General features: G+C 35.1%; 1 protein-coding gene across 1 annotated transcript in view; it reads right to left on the reverse strand.

The window, feature by feature from the left end:
* The window catches only part of MYO9A (myosin IXA), a 253,788-nt gene that overhangs the window by 129,435 nt on the left and 109,654 nt on the right, over positions 1–14,699 (reverse strand). The window contains exon 15 of the mRNA XM_011978611.1: positions 9,696–9,815. Coding sequence (XP_011834001.1) covers positions 9,696–9,815 — 120 coding nt within the window. The remainder of the gene's footprint in view (positions 1–9,695; positions 9,816–14,699) is intronic.

The raw sequence follows: 14,699 nt of genomic DNA on the forward strand, positions 1-14,699 counted from the left end.
ATGTTTATAGCACTGTTGTTCACAATAGCTCTAACAATATATATAACTCTTAACTATATCAATAAATCAATAAGCACAATTATATACATATATCACATAAATTAAATACAATGTGTGTATATACATATATAATGGAACACACCTGAGCAACAAATGACTGATACATGGAAAAATATGCATGAATACATGCATAACTATGTTGCATAACACAATCAGAACACAAAATACACACTGTGTAATCCCACTTGAGTAAAATTTTTAGAAAATGTAAAGATGACTTATAGTAATCAATCTGTGGTTACCTAAAGGAGGTGGGAAAATGTACAAGAGAATAAGGATAAGTTTTCTGATATAAGTCTTTCCTAATATTCTTAATTTTTTTGTGTTCATATGCTTTAGGTTTGTCCTTGTAAGCATTCTACAGCTAAATTTTGCTCATCTTCCTTAATTCATAATGTTTTTTAAACTGTTCAGTTCAGTCCATTTTAACTCCATTTTAACTTACTGCTATAATGGATACATCTGGAATTTTTTTCTGACATCTTAGTTTATATTTTTTTATTTACCTTAACTATTATATGCTTTTATTCAGGCTTCTATTGTTTTCTTTGTATTTTGGCTTCTTTTGTTCCACAAATTATATACACTCTCTGCTTTATTTACCCTTAAATGTTTAACATACTCATGAATTCTAAACTAATAATCTCTTCTCTTTCCCTGAAGAGTACAAGAACATTCAAATGTTTTAAAGTCATCCCCTTCTCATTAGGGATGTTATTGCTACCCAATACTTACTTTCACCTTGTTTCCTTTCCTTCATTAAGAACATTAGGTATAAGTTTTATAAAACTGTTGCTTATTTAGATTTATATATACATTTATCAAGTTCTTTATTAAATATCAAAACTTTCTAGTGGGTTCAGCTTCTGTCTTTCTCAACTAAATTTCAGAAATATATATAGGTGAACATCTCTTCAGATTACTGTCTAGCTTTATTAATTGCTATCATTCATATTTGCCTGGTACATCACTGTCCATCCTTTTATTTTCACCACTTTAATTAAAAATCATGTAGCTATTACTTAAACTATTGAAAAATTCATTGAGAGTTTAACTGGTGAGTGTAAACCATTTACATTAATTTTAAAGAATACTTGTTTCTGGCATTTTATTTCATGTTTTTCATTTATTTCACTCTTTCATTTTTTTCCCTTCTTGGTTTTCACTTTATAAGGTTTCTTATGCTACCTTAAAAGATAAAAATTGTTATTACTGTGGTTGTCCTTAAGGCACATGTTCAATTTATTTACCTATACTGATTTCCTAAACTTGAAAAGATTATGTTAATTCAAGAGCAGTAGAGCTCCCCACTTTCCCTTCAGTTTTCACCAAAATGCATGCCAGTATCTTCTACATTTGTCTCTGCAAACCATCTGCAACCAGTAGTTCTGATCATACACAATTTTTTATTTTGGATATTCTTAGTTTCACGAAAAATAATCTAGGTATTTACTTGTAACTTGTATCAGGCTTAATGACATGTAATTAATGACATGTCCATTTTTTATTGGACTAAAAATTTCAAACAGTTAAACATATATATGTTAAGTACATAGTTAAATAAGTTTTGCTAAATGCATTCACCACACTAATAACCACCAAAGAAAGATACAAAACATTTCCATCATCACCAAAGTTGCCTCATGCCCCTTCTCGGACAATCTCCCACACGTACTTATGGGTCAAGACAATCACTAACTTGCTCTCCATACAGATTGGCTTGTATTGTCTAGAACTTTGTATAAATGGAATAAAACAGTATGCTTTGAGGATAGGCCTTCCCTTAGCATAACACTTTAGAGATTCATCTGTAAAAGTCTTTTGTGAATATATACTTTCATTTCTCAGGTAAATAACTGAGATTTGAATTCATAAAACATATGGGAAAAATATGCTTATCTTTATAAAACTGACAAACTGTTTTCAGAAATAATGGTACCATTTGACACTGCCAAGAGACAGTATGAGAGCTCCAGTTGCTCCACATGCTTATCAGTTAGTATTTCAACTTCTTATATTTTAGCCCCTATAGAGGGTATTAGTGACCTTACTCAGATTACAATTTGTCTTTCCATAATGGATAACAAAGTTGAACATCTTTCATGAGAACACAGACAAATCTTCTTTTGTGGAAGTGTATGTTCAAATCTTTTGCCCATTTGAAAACTGGCCTGTTTATCTTATTATTTTAGAGTTTTTATATTTTGTTTTCAAGTCCATTATCAGGTATGAATATTACAAATTGTAACAAATACTGTTTCCCAGGCAGTGGTATGTTTTTTTGTTTTCTCAACAGCAGTTAAGAAAAGTAGTTTTCAAATTGGCTAACTCCAATTTGTCAAATTTTTCCTTTTATAGTCATAGTCTTATGTCTTATCTAAGAAACTTTTGCCTGTCGCAAGATTACAAAAATTTCTCAGGTTTCCTATTTTAATAAAAAATTAATAATTTTGGTCCTTACAAAGAGCTGTATGACACATTTCAAAGTTAACTTACATGTATAAAGGTCAAAGTTCTCTTATACCTTATGGATATCCAGTTGTTCTAGTGCTATTTGTTTAAAAGACTATCCCTTACCCCCACTAAATTATCTTGGTGCCTTAACAGAAAATCAACTGACTGTTTATGTGTAGATCTACTTCTGTATTTTGTATTTGATTCATTAATCTATTGATACTTAACAACAATAGAACAATGTCATGAATATTTTAGTCTCAAAATCACATGATGTAAATTATCCAGCTTTGTTCTGTTTAAAAATTGTTTTGGACAGTCTGGGTATTCTACATTTCTCTATAAAGTTTAGATTCAGCTTGTTAATTTCTACCAAAAATCTGCTATTATACTTAATGGGTTGCATTCAATCTATAGATCCATCTGAGAGAGAGCTGCTTCTCAAAAATACAAACATAAATATGTATCTCTCTTCACTGTATTCTTCAATTTCTCCTAGTAACGTACAACTCTTACACATATTTGTTAAATTTATCCCCAAGTGTTTCATGTTTCTGTTAATTATCCACTGCATATTAAATTACTCCAAAATCCAGTACTTTAAAACAAGTTATCATCTCAAATAGTTTTTAGAGGAACAAGAATTCAGGAGTGGCTTAGCTGGGTGGTTCTGACTCAAGGTGTCTCAAGAGGTTGTATTCAAGCTATCAGCCAAGGCTGCAGTCATCTCAACATTGAAATGAAGGATGCACTTCTAAGGTCACTCACATAGTTGGTGACAAGCCTCAGTTCATACTGAGTTTTGGCAACTCACAAATAGCATCTTGTTTCTCCAAGAGACAGCGATTTCAGAGAGGGCTAGCAAGTGAAGCAGTGCAGTATTCCAGAAGGAAATTGCAGTCTTTTACAGCAATCTTAAAAGTGACATACCATCATTTTTGCCATGTGCTTTCTGTCACACAGACCAACTCTTGTAAAATACAGGAGAAGACTATAAAAGCTTGTGACATCTAGGAGGCTGGCCGCCATAGATGTATAGTAAATGGAATTTGTAAATCATTTTCTAAGTGCTCATGGCTAGGGTATTACAATTTTCTATAATTACTGTAAAAATGTTAAACTCACTTTTTAGTTTTAAGAGCACTTTTCCAATGAATTTGTTGACTATTTGTTTTCAATCTATGTACAATTTATTTTTGTTGCCTATTGCACCACCTGTGACCTTTAGTAAATGTCAAATCTGAGTGGCAAAAAATGTCTTTGCTTTGTTCTTAATGTTAGGGAAAAAGTATTCAATCTTTCACTATTAAGTATGAAGTTTGCTGTAGGATTTTCACGCATGTTCTTCATAAAGTAGAGGAAGCTGGTCTCTATTCCTAGGCAACTAAAGTTTTAAAACAGAATGAGTGTGGTGGTAAGACAAACTTTTCCTCCATCTACTGAGACGATCATATGTGGCTTTCTTTTTATATGGTTAACACGGTCAAACCAACCTTTCTCATCCCTGGAATAAATTCCATGTGGTCTTCATATATTATCTTTAATATACTGCTGAATTCAGCCAGCTATTATTATTTTTATATCCACCATCATGAAGTTATATTGGTCTGTAGTTTTTTAAGACTGCTGTTTTGGTAACAGAATAATAACACTGGCCTCATGAAATGATTTGGATAGTGTTCCCTTCTCCTCCGTTTTTTGAAAGAGTTGAAGAGAACTGGTAGAATAGTCATTTCTTAAATAAAATTACTAATCAGCCTACCTGGGCCTGAACTTTGTGTGAGGGGAAAATTTTAGTTAAGAATTCAATATTGTAAAAAGATATCGCACTATTCATATTTTCTGTATTTTCTTGGGTTGATTTTAATAACCGTTGACATTCAAGGAATTTTTCCATTTCATGTCAGTTGAACTGATTGCCATAAATGTTCATAATCTCTTTGTCAAACTTCTGATTTCTGTAGAAATTACAATTGTGGCCACTCTTTCATTCTAGGTAATAGCTTTGTGTCTTCTCTTACTTTCCTAGATCAAAATAGCTATAACTGCACTATCCAATACAGTAGCCACTAGCTATATGTGGCTATATAAACTCATTAAACAAAACGAGAACTTCAGTTTCAGCTGCACCAGACACAGTTCGGTGCTTAACAGCCACATGTGGCTAGCAGCTACAGTACTGACAGTGTAGCTGGAGAACATTTCCACATCGCAGAAAGTTCTACTGCACCATGCTGGGCTAGAAATTTATCAGCTTCATTGTTCTTTTCAAAAAACCAGCTTTAGGCCAGATGTAGTGGCTCACATCTGTAATCCTAGTACTTTGGGAGGCCAAGGCAGGAGGATTGCTTGAAGCCAGGAGTTTGAGACCAACCTGGACAACACAGTGAGACTCCATTTCCACAAATAAAAATTTAAAAATTAGCAGGGCATGGTGGCATGCACCTGTAGATCCAGCTACTTGAGAGACCGGGGTGGGAAGATCACTTGAGCCGAGGAGGTCAAGGCTGCAACAAGCCATGATTGTGCCATTGCACTCCAGCCTGCATGACAAAACGAGCTCCTATCTCTAAAATACGAAACAAAACAAAGCAAAACAGTGGCATGCACCTGTAGCCCAAGGTGCTTGGGAGGCTGAGGCATGAGAATCACTTGAACCTGGGACGCAGAGGTTGTAGTGAGTCAAGGTGGTGCCACTGCACTCCAGCCTGAGCAACCGAGCCAGACTCTGTCTCAGAAAAAAAAAAAAAAAAAAGTTTTTTTACTTCCTTCTATTTATTTGGAGTCTAATATGCTCTTTTCTTCCTAGCTTAAAGTGAAAGCCTAAATCACTGATTATTTTACCTTACTTTTCTAATTTAAGAATTTAAAGCTGTAAGTTTTCTCCTAAGTACTTCTTCATTTGTAGTCCATAAGTTGTAATATGTTGCTTCCATCATCTTTCAGATCAAAAAACTTCCAAGTTACCCTTATGAAATTTTTTCAACTCAATAGTTACATATACATTTTATTTTTCAAATATTTGAAGGTTTCTCAGATATATCTGTTATTGATTTGCATTTAATTCCATTTTGATCAGACAATCCACTAAATTTTCAATCATCTGAATGACCATACTGATACTTGAGGTTAGGGACATTAAAAATAGGCACTGTCAGCAAGGTGAGAGTAATGAGGTGGAGTAAGCCCTCAGCCCTTCCCTGGCAATTGCTGATCCTTCATCTTGCTGATGCACATTATATTCTCAATCATCCCAAACGGGACTGAAGGCCAAAAGAATGGGTGCAAATTAAAGTCAGATTCTTCTTTTCTACCCGTTCTCCTTCTGCCATCTGATTCCTTCTTTCTAGGGCTCCTGTCATTTCTGGAAGTGGGGTGCAGCTCATGCTCCCCAAAACTTCAATTTCTCCTTACTCCTCTAATTTCCTCCCTGAGAAATTTCAGAGAAGAGCCACTTTGGAGAGAAGGCGGGAGCACCAGAAACAAAGAGAAGGAGGAAAGGCCACATTATCTTTATGTCTTAATATTGAAGGTCACACACTGTCCCTTTTGCCACATTCCATTTCTTGGATGCAAGTCACTAAGTACAGCACATGCCTTATGAAGGGGGGAGTATCAATTTGTGGACATATTTTAAACCGTCAAAATAATGTCAGATTTTTTACTTTAAACAGTCTTTTTTTAATTAAGAGAAGGCAAGAAAATATGTGTGGTCATTTATATTTTTATACATATTTATTAGTTGTGCCTTCTTTATTCCCGCCAGTAATTCATGCATGTATCAGCAAACTAGAGTCCATGGCCTAAACCAAACCCACTGCCTGTTTTTGTATGACCTATGAATGGCTTATATAGTTTTTAACTGAAGAGAAAAAGAACATTTTTGTACCATGTGAAAATTGTTTGAAATTTAAGTATCAATGTCCGTAATAAGGCTTTATTGGAAGATAGCTATACTCATTTATTTATGTATTGTCTATGGCTCCCTTCACAGAAGAGTTGAGTAGCTGCAACAGAAACCATACTGGCCTACAAAGCCTAAAATATTCACTGTCTGCTCTTCGCAGAAAAATTTTGCCAACCCCTACTATAGACCCAAGTTACGATCCTGGGATGATTTCCCTTGAGCATGAAGAATTTCTATTATCATTTCCCATAGAATGCATATGGTGACAAATTCTCAGACTCCATTAGTCTGAAAATGTATTTCACCTTCATTTTTGAAGGATACTTTTGCTACATGATAACAGGACATTGTGGATAACACATCACAGCAACAGTGGATACTGTTAGGTTCTTCTGAAGATTGTTAATTTTTCTTCTATCAGTTAACTTGTCTGGACCCAGACTGCAAATATAGAAATTCTGGCTCAGATTTTTTTGGGGGAGGTGGGGGACATGACACATTAAACATGATTTTTTGACACCTTTTGGCCTCCATTATTTTTACTGAGAAGTCAGGTGTTAATCATCTCATTATTCCCCTGTATTTAATATGTACATATTTTCCAGGCTGCTTTCAAGATTTTCTCTTTACCTTTAACATTTTAATCTATAATGTGCCTAGGTGTAGTTTTCCTTCATATTTACCCGGCTTTGTGGTCACTGATCTTCCTGGATCTGTAAGCTAGTATTTGTTTGTTTTGAGACAGAGTCTCGCTCTGTTGCCTAGGCTGGAGTGCAGGGGTGTGATCTCAGCTCACTGCAACCTCTGCCTCCCAGGTTCAAGAAATTCTTGTGCCTCAGCCACACGAGGAGGCTGGAATTACAGGCGTGCACTACCACGCCTGGCTAAATTTTGTATTTTCAGTAGAGACAGGGTTTCACTATGTTGGGTTTTTTTTTTTAACCAAATAAGGGATGTTTTCTGCCACTGTCTTCAAATAATTTTCCGACTCCTTTATCTCTCATTTCCTATGGGACTCCAATTAAGGCAGAAAGACTTGTTTTTCCCACACAAGCTAAGCACAGGCAGAAAATTTCCTCAGTTTTTCTAAAAAGCAGCAAAGTTGCAAATCTCAGCTATTCTAGTTATGTCTTTCAAGGATTATCTTTTATTTGGTTTCCACTTTTTTTTTTTTAATACGGTTCCTGGGGTCTTCCCTGCATACTCACAGCAGTCAGCCAGGGATTTGTGCAGAGTTCATACTTTAATTTGTGTTTTAGCCCTTTAGCAGCTCTCTCAGTTCCAGGATTTTCCTCCTAAACTCCAAGCTGCTCTGAAAGTCTTCCAACATAATAAGCCAGTATGGTGGTGGTGGTTGTTTTCTATCTCTGAAACCATGCAAGTTAGGAAAACCCCTTGTATAAAAAGCTACAAATTCACAATTCTTACCCACTGCTTTACTACCTTTAAAAAATAAACTTTTCCCTACTTTCTGCCTACTTTTGGTCTTTTTCCCGTACTTTCAAATACTCGGTTATTTTAAAATTTTTTTTCCAGGTTTTATCGCTGTTACTTGTGGGAGGATTCATTCACCTCACCAATTCACCACTACCTAAAGCTGGTAGTCCCGTTTTCTTAAGAACAATTTCCAAAACTTGAATTTACAATTTTACATACAATAAAATTTATAATGTGATACCTTTTTATAATTAGTATATTGCTAATACTATAGTGGAAAATGGAATAAATTACATAAAATAATGGAAGAGCTCCAACGTTCACAAAAGTAGAAATTTCCAAGTAAACACACATAGACGCACAATTTCTTCATGTAGCCTATGCTGAAACTGGTGCCTTCCTAGTCAAGATCCGTATGTAGCTGGCATACAATCAGGTCTGGGGTTGTTAGGCTGAGTCATGAAAAAACAAAGCAAATAAACCATTTGCAACTATTTAAAGAATTAAGAGAAATTAATTTAAGCTCCCCAAAATGATTTATAGACTATTTTAAATAATGTCCCATGGATTAAAAGACAGAATAGGAAGATGAATAACTGGAATGAGGATTTGTTACATTCCTCTCAGAAACACCAGCAACAATTAAGAATAATATTAAGGATGTCTTTTTAAAATGAAACACTTACCTTTGTTCTTCTTAAAATGAGAAAATACTTTAAATACTGTTTTTCACAATACATTACACACCCTTTTTTTTTAACCAAGACAGTAACAGGAACTGAAAAAGAATCCACAACATTTGCTCTTAGGAATTCTACTTATATTCTCCTCTCACTGACAACTGGATAGTAAAATTTCATGGAATTTCAACCAGAAAACTGTGAAATTAGCAAACTAAATCAGTGGTAATTTATTAAAAGCTCAGAACAGATTATGTAGGTCCATTATACGCAAATTGTTGAGTTGTCTTTGAGTATTTTGAAGGATCCACTTATTCTCACAATAGCAGTGCCTCAATAATAGTAACTAATCTTACAACTGGCAAAAGAATCAATTTTCATGCAGAATGAGTACAACAAGTAAAGAGCAAGAAAGGAAATGGAGACCAAGGGCATCTTTTTATACCAATTTTATAAAAAAGCAAACAAAAGAACATGCACCATGATTCTGTTATTCTTCCTCAAGTCAAAACATTAATGCGGTGGCTTTGCTCTAAACCAGACATAGGAAAGGCTGGTTGAAGCACTGCAATCAAACTAAGTGGATTTACCAATGATACACAAAAATAACATTTGCTAATGTTGAAATTCAAGCATAAGCAAACACAAAAATCAGCCAGATTTAGAAAGGGGTACGAGAAAACTTTTTGGGAATGCTGAACATATTCATTATCTTGATTCTGGAGATAATTTCATGGGTGCCTACATACGTCAAAACTTACCAAACTGTTCTCTTTGCATTCAGTTTTTTACTTCAATTAGACCTCAATTTTTTTTTTTTTTTTTTTTTTAATGAGCAGGAAACAAAACATTGTTGATTCCTATCCATCACTTGGCTACTTGAAAGACAAATAGAAACCAATCCAGTGACTGTAACCAAGTATAATTAACAATCCAATGATCACAGGCAAACAGAAAAGTCACCACAGTTAAAAAAAGTTTATCAGTATTTTCAAAAGAAACTACTAAAGACTCAAAAGAAATATTCAAAGACTGCTCAGAGGTTTATGGAGGCCATGTTGCCCGTGGAATCTATATCCCACCCTGGTGTAGGATGCTCCTGGTTTCCATTTCCAAATGGATATGTGATAACAGCTTATCAGGATTTGTAGCCTTACTGTACTTCTCTTCCTTGCATCTCTGCAGAATCTCTAAGCTCCTCTGGTGGACTGGGTGTTGGAGAAAGCTAAAACTATCCATACTTTTCAAAATTGCACATGGCGCTGTATCATCATGTCCTTAGGAAGCAAAAAAAAAAAAAAAAAAAAAAAATGGAGAAAAGAAAAAGACATTATATAAGCCCAAACCAACAGAGAATCAAGGACAATGCTGCCAACTATTTAAGGGTGTATAAAAATGTATCAAATAATAGAGGTTATATGTGAATGTCCAATTATTTTGAGGAAAATGCTTAAAAATAATAGGAAAAAATAAAGGCCTTTTCAGATATTCAAAGTGTCTTTTTCAGTACTCAAAAAATTGTTAGTTAACACCATATTAAAAATTTCTCAATACAAGCAAAAATTCAAAAGCAATTTGTAAGATTTATTTTTTAAAAATAGACTCATTTTTATCAGGTCTCAAACATAATTAACATATAGTTGGCAACACTGATGGAACCCCAAAGAGAAATATACCCAAAATAATTTACTGAAAGTTAAACAATTCTTTCACAAATCCTGCAATTAACCACACTTGTAGGAATTCCAACAAGTGTGTCAATAATGAAAATATGAAGAAAAGCACCATAGAGCAGGAAAGCCCAGCAGCACTTCTGTAATTACAAATTTGAAAACAAAGCTGAAGAATCTGTACCTCGTTATCAATTCTTAGGAAAGTAGGATAAAAATCAGCTACCAGTGAAAAAAAGAAGAGAGCACATTCAAGTAAAGACCAAAGCCCCAGATCAGTGTTATTTAAAGTGAGTACTTAAGCAATAAAGTGAATGGGAGATGAGTGCCATAAATATTAGCAATAAAGAGTTTCCAGGCTTTAGAGTGGTGGTTGTGTATCATTTATTCAGAGATCACCTCTGGAGTTAGGGTATAATGTTCAAATTTAAGTAAGTTTGCTTTTAGAAGACAAAGTGCATAATAACATAGAGGCAAATTAAGTAACACATTAAAATGAACTGAAGTTCTATTACTGCATTTTACTGTATAATTAGGAATGAGATACAAGAGAACAATCTTTGGAAAAATCTCATAGTAGAATAAGTTTAAAAGTTAAACAGTCTCATACTGATTCAAAGAGGTTTGTAGGGCATATTTTAGTCTCGTTCTAATTCTCTAAATTGAATTTATATATGCAGAGAATAGGCAGCCATATATAGCAATGCAGAGGGAATCTAATACCATAAATCATATAATACTATACACAGAAACAGGCTTTTAAAAAATAAAGTGAATTTGAAATATTTTTCATAATAAAAAGTAACTAAACTAGTAAAATACTGTATTATTTGTACAATACAAAAAGTCAATAGGTACAAAGGTTGAATGTTTTAAAAAGAGAAGTATAACCGAGCTTAACTTCATTTCTTACTCAAAAGATACCTCGATAAAAATACTCTATTCTCATTATTACCAGTAAACCCCCTTGATGGATTGCTTGGACAAAGAAAGCTTAGGCCTCAGACTCCACTGCACTTGGTTTGGCAGTCAGCTGAAGGGGACCAGTTGAGGAAAAAACACTCAGTGAGTTCTAGTCAGACTCCATTCAAATTGTAAATTGAAGAAGTTACCACTAAACAATCACGTCTTTCAACAGCTAATCTGATAATCTGCTAGTCAAAAATAATTCAAGAATATTATGTGTTAAAGTATTCTGTATAAGAGCTCGAGATATTAAAATACACTAAATTATTATGTAGAGTTTTAAAAAAATCAGTCAACATTACTACAACCACCAAACTCTATTTTCTAATTCATCTAATAAATGGTGGCAGTGCCATTTAAATATGGGTATTTTTGTATCTGTGACTGCTTTGTCTCACCACCACGCCTAGATTAGCTTCTTTAACCTCTCTCCTGTTCTTTCATTCTGCTTTCTATACTTTTTTATAATTTTGAACATTGTTTTCCAGACTGTGATATAATTTCTAAATCTTAAAGTGATATTCCTTGTTTGTTTTATGATATAATTTCTAAATCTTAAAGTGATATTCCTTGTTTTATGTACCAAACCCCTGCCAAGGTAGTTTGGTTTCCTAGGATGGTTTATATTTTCAGTGGGGATTATTTTCTAAGGAGTCTCATCAACTTTTTTTTTTTTTTTTTTGAGACGGAGTCTCACTCTGTCACCAAGCTGGAACGCAGTGGTATACTCTCGGCTCACTGCAACCTCCATGTCCCAGGTTCAAGCGATTCTCCTGACCCAGCTTCCGGAGTAGCTGGGACTACAGGGGTGTGCCATCATGCCCAGCTAATTTTTGTATTTTTAGTGGAGACAGGGTTTTATCATGTTGACCAGGATGGTCTCAATCTCCTGGCCTCGTGACCTGCCTGCCTCAACCTCCCAAAGTGCTGGGATGAGCCACCGCTCCCAGCCTACTCAACAACTCTTAAAAGCGATTTATTTAGTATTTGCTTATGCTAGTTGCTGGACTGGTTTTGATGATAATTTCTTAGTTTGACATTATGCACCAAACACAAAGTATAAATTCAGAACCCATACTCACATATGGTGCAGATGTAGGGCACTGATTTTTTTTAAAGCTAACTTCTTTATAACCTTATCTAAGGCCTAACACAGATTGCTAAGGTTCCTCGTTTTTTCTTACGCAGGACCAGCATTTTTCAACAATTTTTTTAGTGACAGAAAAGTTCCATAACTTTGAAGGTTTGAAGGACTCGGACTATGTAACAGAGGCTCAATCCCAGCTCCAAAGTATCATTCAGACCTTACAATATCTTTGGCCCTATAAAAGTTTCTGTAATGTCAACTCAAAGCCTTAAGGCCATTTTTTTTAAAGCTCTATTTCACAAACATAAAATACACTTTTCTTAAGTACTCAGTTTGATGAATTTAAACAAACGTTTACGTCCACAAAATCCTGAATCAAGATAGAGAACATTTCTATCACAATCCCCAAGTTATTTTATCTCCGTTCCTATCAGTACTACCCTTGCCCCTGATCCCACCAGAAGTAATCAAGTTCTGATTTATCACATTACTTTTTTTTTTTTTTTTGAGACGGAGTTTCGCTCTTGTTGCCCAGGCTGGAGTGCAACGGTGCGATCTCGGCTCACCACAATCTCCACCTCCTGGGTTCAAGTGATTCTCCTGCCTCACCCTCCCAAGTAGCTGGGATTACAGGCATGTGTCACCAAGCCTGGCTAATTTTTTGTATTTTTAGTAGAGTCAGGGTATCTCCATGTTGGTCAGGCTGGTCTTGAACTCCTGACCTCAGGTGATCCACCCACCTCGGCCTCCCAAAGTGCTGGGATTACAGGCGTGAGCCACTGGGCCCAGCCATTTTGTCTGTTCTTAAACCAAAGAAATAACACAGCATATATTCTTTCATATGTAGCTTTTTGCTCAGGATTTTTTGTGACTCATTCATTCTATCAGTGGTTTGTTTCTTTTCATGGCTGAGTAATGTTACATGGTAGGAGTATATCACAATTTGGTCATCCATTCTTCCACTGATGAACACTTGGAAGCTATTATGAATAAAAGCACTTTAGAATATTCTTTTTTGTATGTTTGTAACAGTTTTATTGAAATACAATTCACCTACTAAACAATTCATTGATTTAAAGTATACAATTAAATGCTTTTAGTATAATGCATGAAGCTACATAAACATTACCACAATCAATTTTAGAACATTTTGATCATACAAAAAGCCACCCATACTCTCTATCGCTCTCCCTGTCTCTTAGCTCCATACCTGACCCTCTAGCCCTAGGCAAACACTAATCTAAGTTCTGTTTCCACAGATTTGCTTATTCTGGACAATTCACATAAATGGAATCATACAATATTCCATTTTGTAATACAGAATATTATATGACTCCATATTACAAATATGGAAACTGTACTTTTTTGATATATCATAATGAGAACCAGGCATGGCGGCATGCACCTGTAATCCCAGACACTCGGGAGGCTGAGCAGGGAGGATCACTTAAGGCCAGGAGTTCAAGACCACCCTGGGTAATTCGGCAAGACCCCAAGTCTAAAAACAAACTTAAAAAAAGAAAAGGCCAGGCATGGTGGCATGTGCTGTAGTTCCAGAGTCTTGAGACGCTGAAGCAGGAAGGTACCTGAGCCCAGGAGTTTGAGGCTACAGTGAACTGTGATAGCACCACTGCATTCCAACACATGCAACACAGCGAAACCCGGCTCTTAAAAAAAAATCTGGCCAACACAGTGAAACCTCATCTCTACTAAAAATATAAAAAGAGCCAGGCATGGTGGCAAGTGACTGTAGTCCCAGCTACTAGGGAGGTTAAGGCAAGAGAATCGCTTGAACCTGGGAGGTGAAGGTTGCAGTGAGCCAAGATGGCACCACTGCACTCCTGCCTGGGCGACAGAGTGAGACTCCGTCTCAAAAAATATATGTGTGTGTGTGTGTGTGTGTGTGTGTGTGTGTATGTATCATATACATGTAGCATATGTGTGTAGCATATGTATTAGTATATACATACATATATGCAGCACATATGTATATATACATATACACTTGTATATATATACACACACACACAAATATATATATATATATCTCTTAATGCTTTCAAGGTTCATTCATATTGTGGCATGTACCAGTATTTCATTTCTTTTATGGACAAATAACATTCCATGTATACATATACCACATTTTGTTCATCCATTCATCAGTTGATGGAACATTTGGGTTGTCTCTACTTGTTGGCTATTAGAAAGATGTTGTGAAGAATATCTGTCTACACATTTTGTTTAGTTTGTTCTTCTAAGTATATACCTAGGAGCAGAATTGGTGGGTCAAATATAATTCTATATTTAACTTTCTGAGGAACTGCCAAAACGTTTTACAGAGTGGCTACATCATTTTACATTTCCATCAGTAGTATACAAGACTTCTAATTTTTCCATATCCTCACTAAAATTTGATATTACCTATCTTTTATTATAGC

Source organism: Mandrillus leucophaeus, unplaced genomic scaffold, assembly GCF_000951045.1.
Source record: "Mandrillus leucophaeus isolate KB7577 unplaced genomic scaffold, Mleu.le_1.0 Scaffold197, whole genome shotgun sequence".
Lineage (NCBI taxonomy): Eukaryota > Metazoa > Chordata > Mammalia > Primates > Cercopithecidae > Mandrillus > Mandrillus leucophaeus.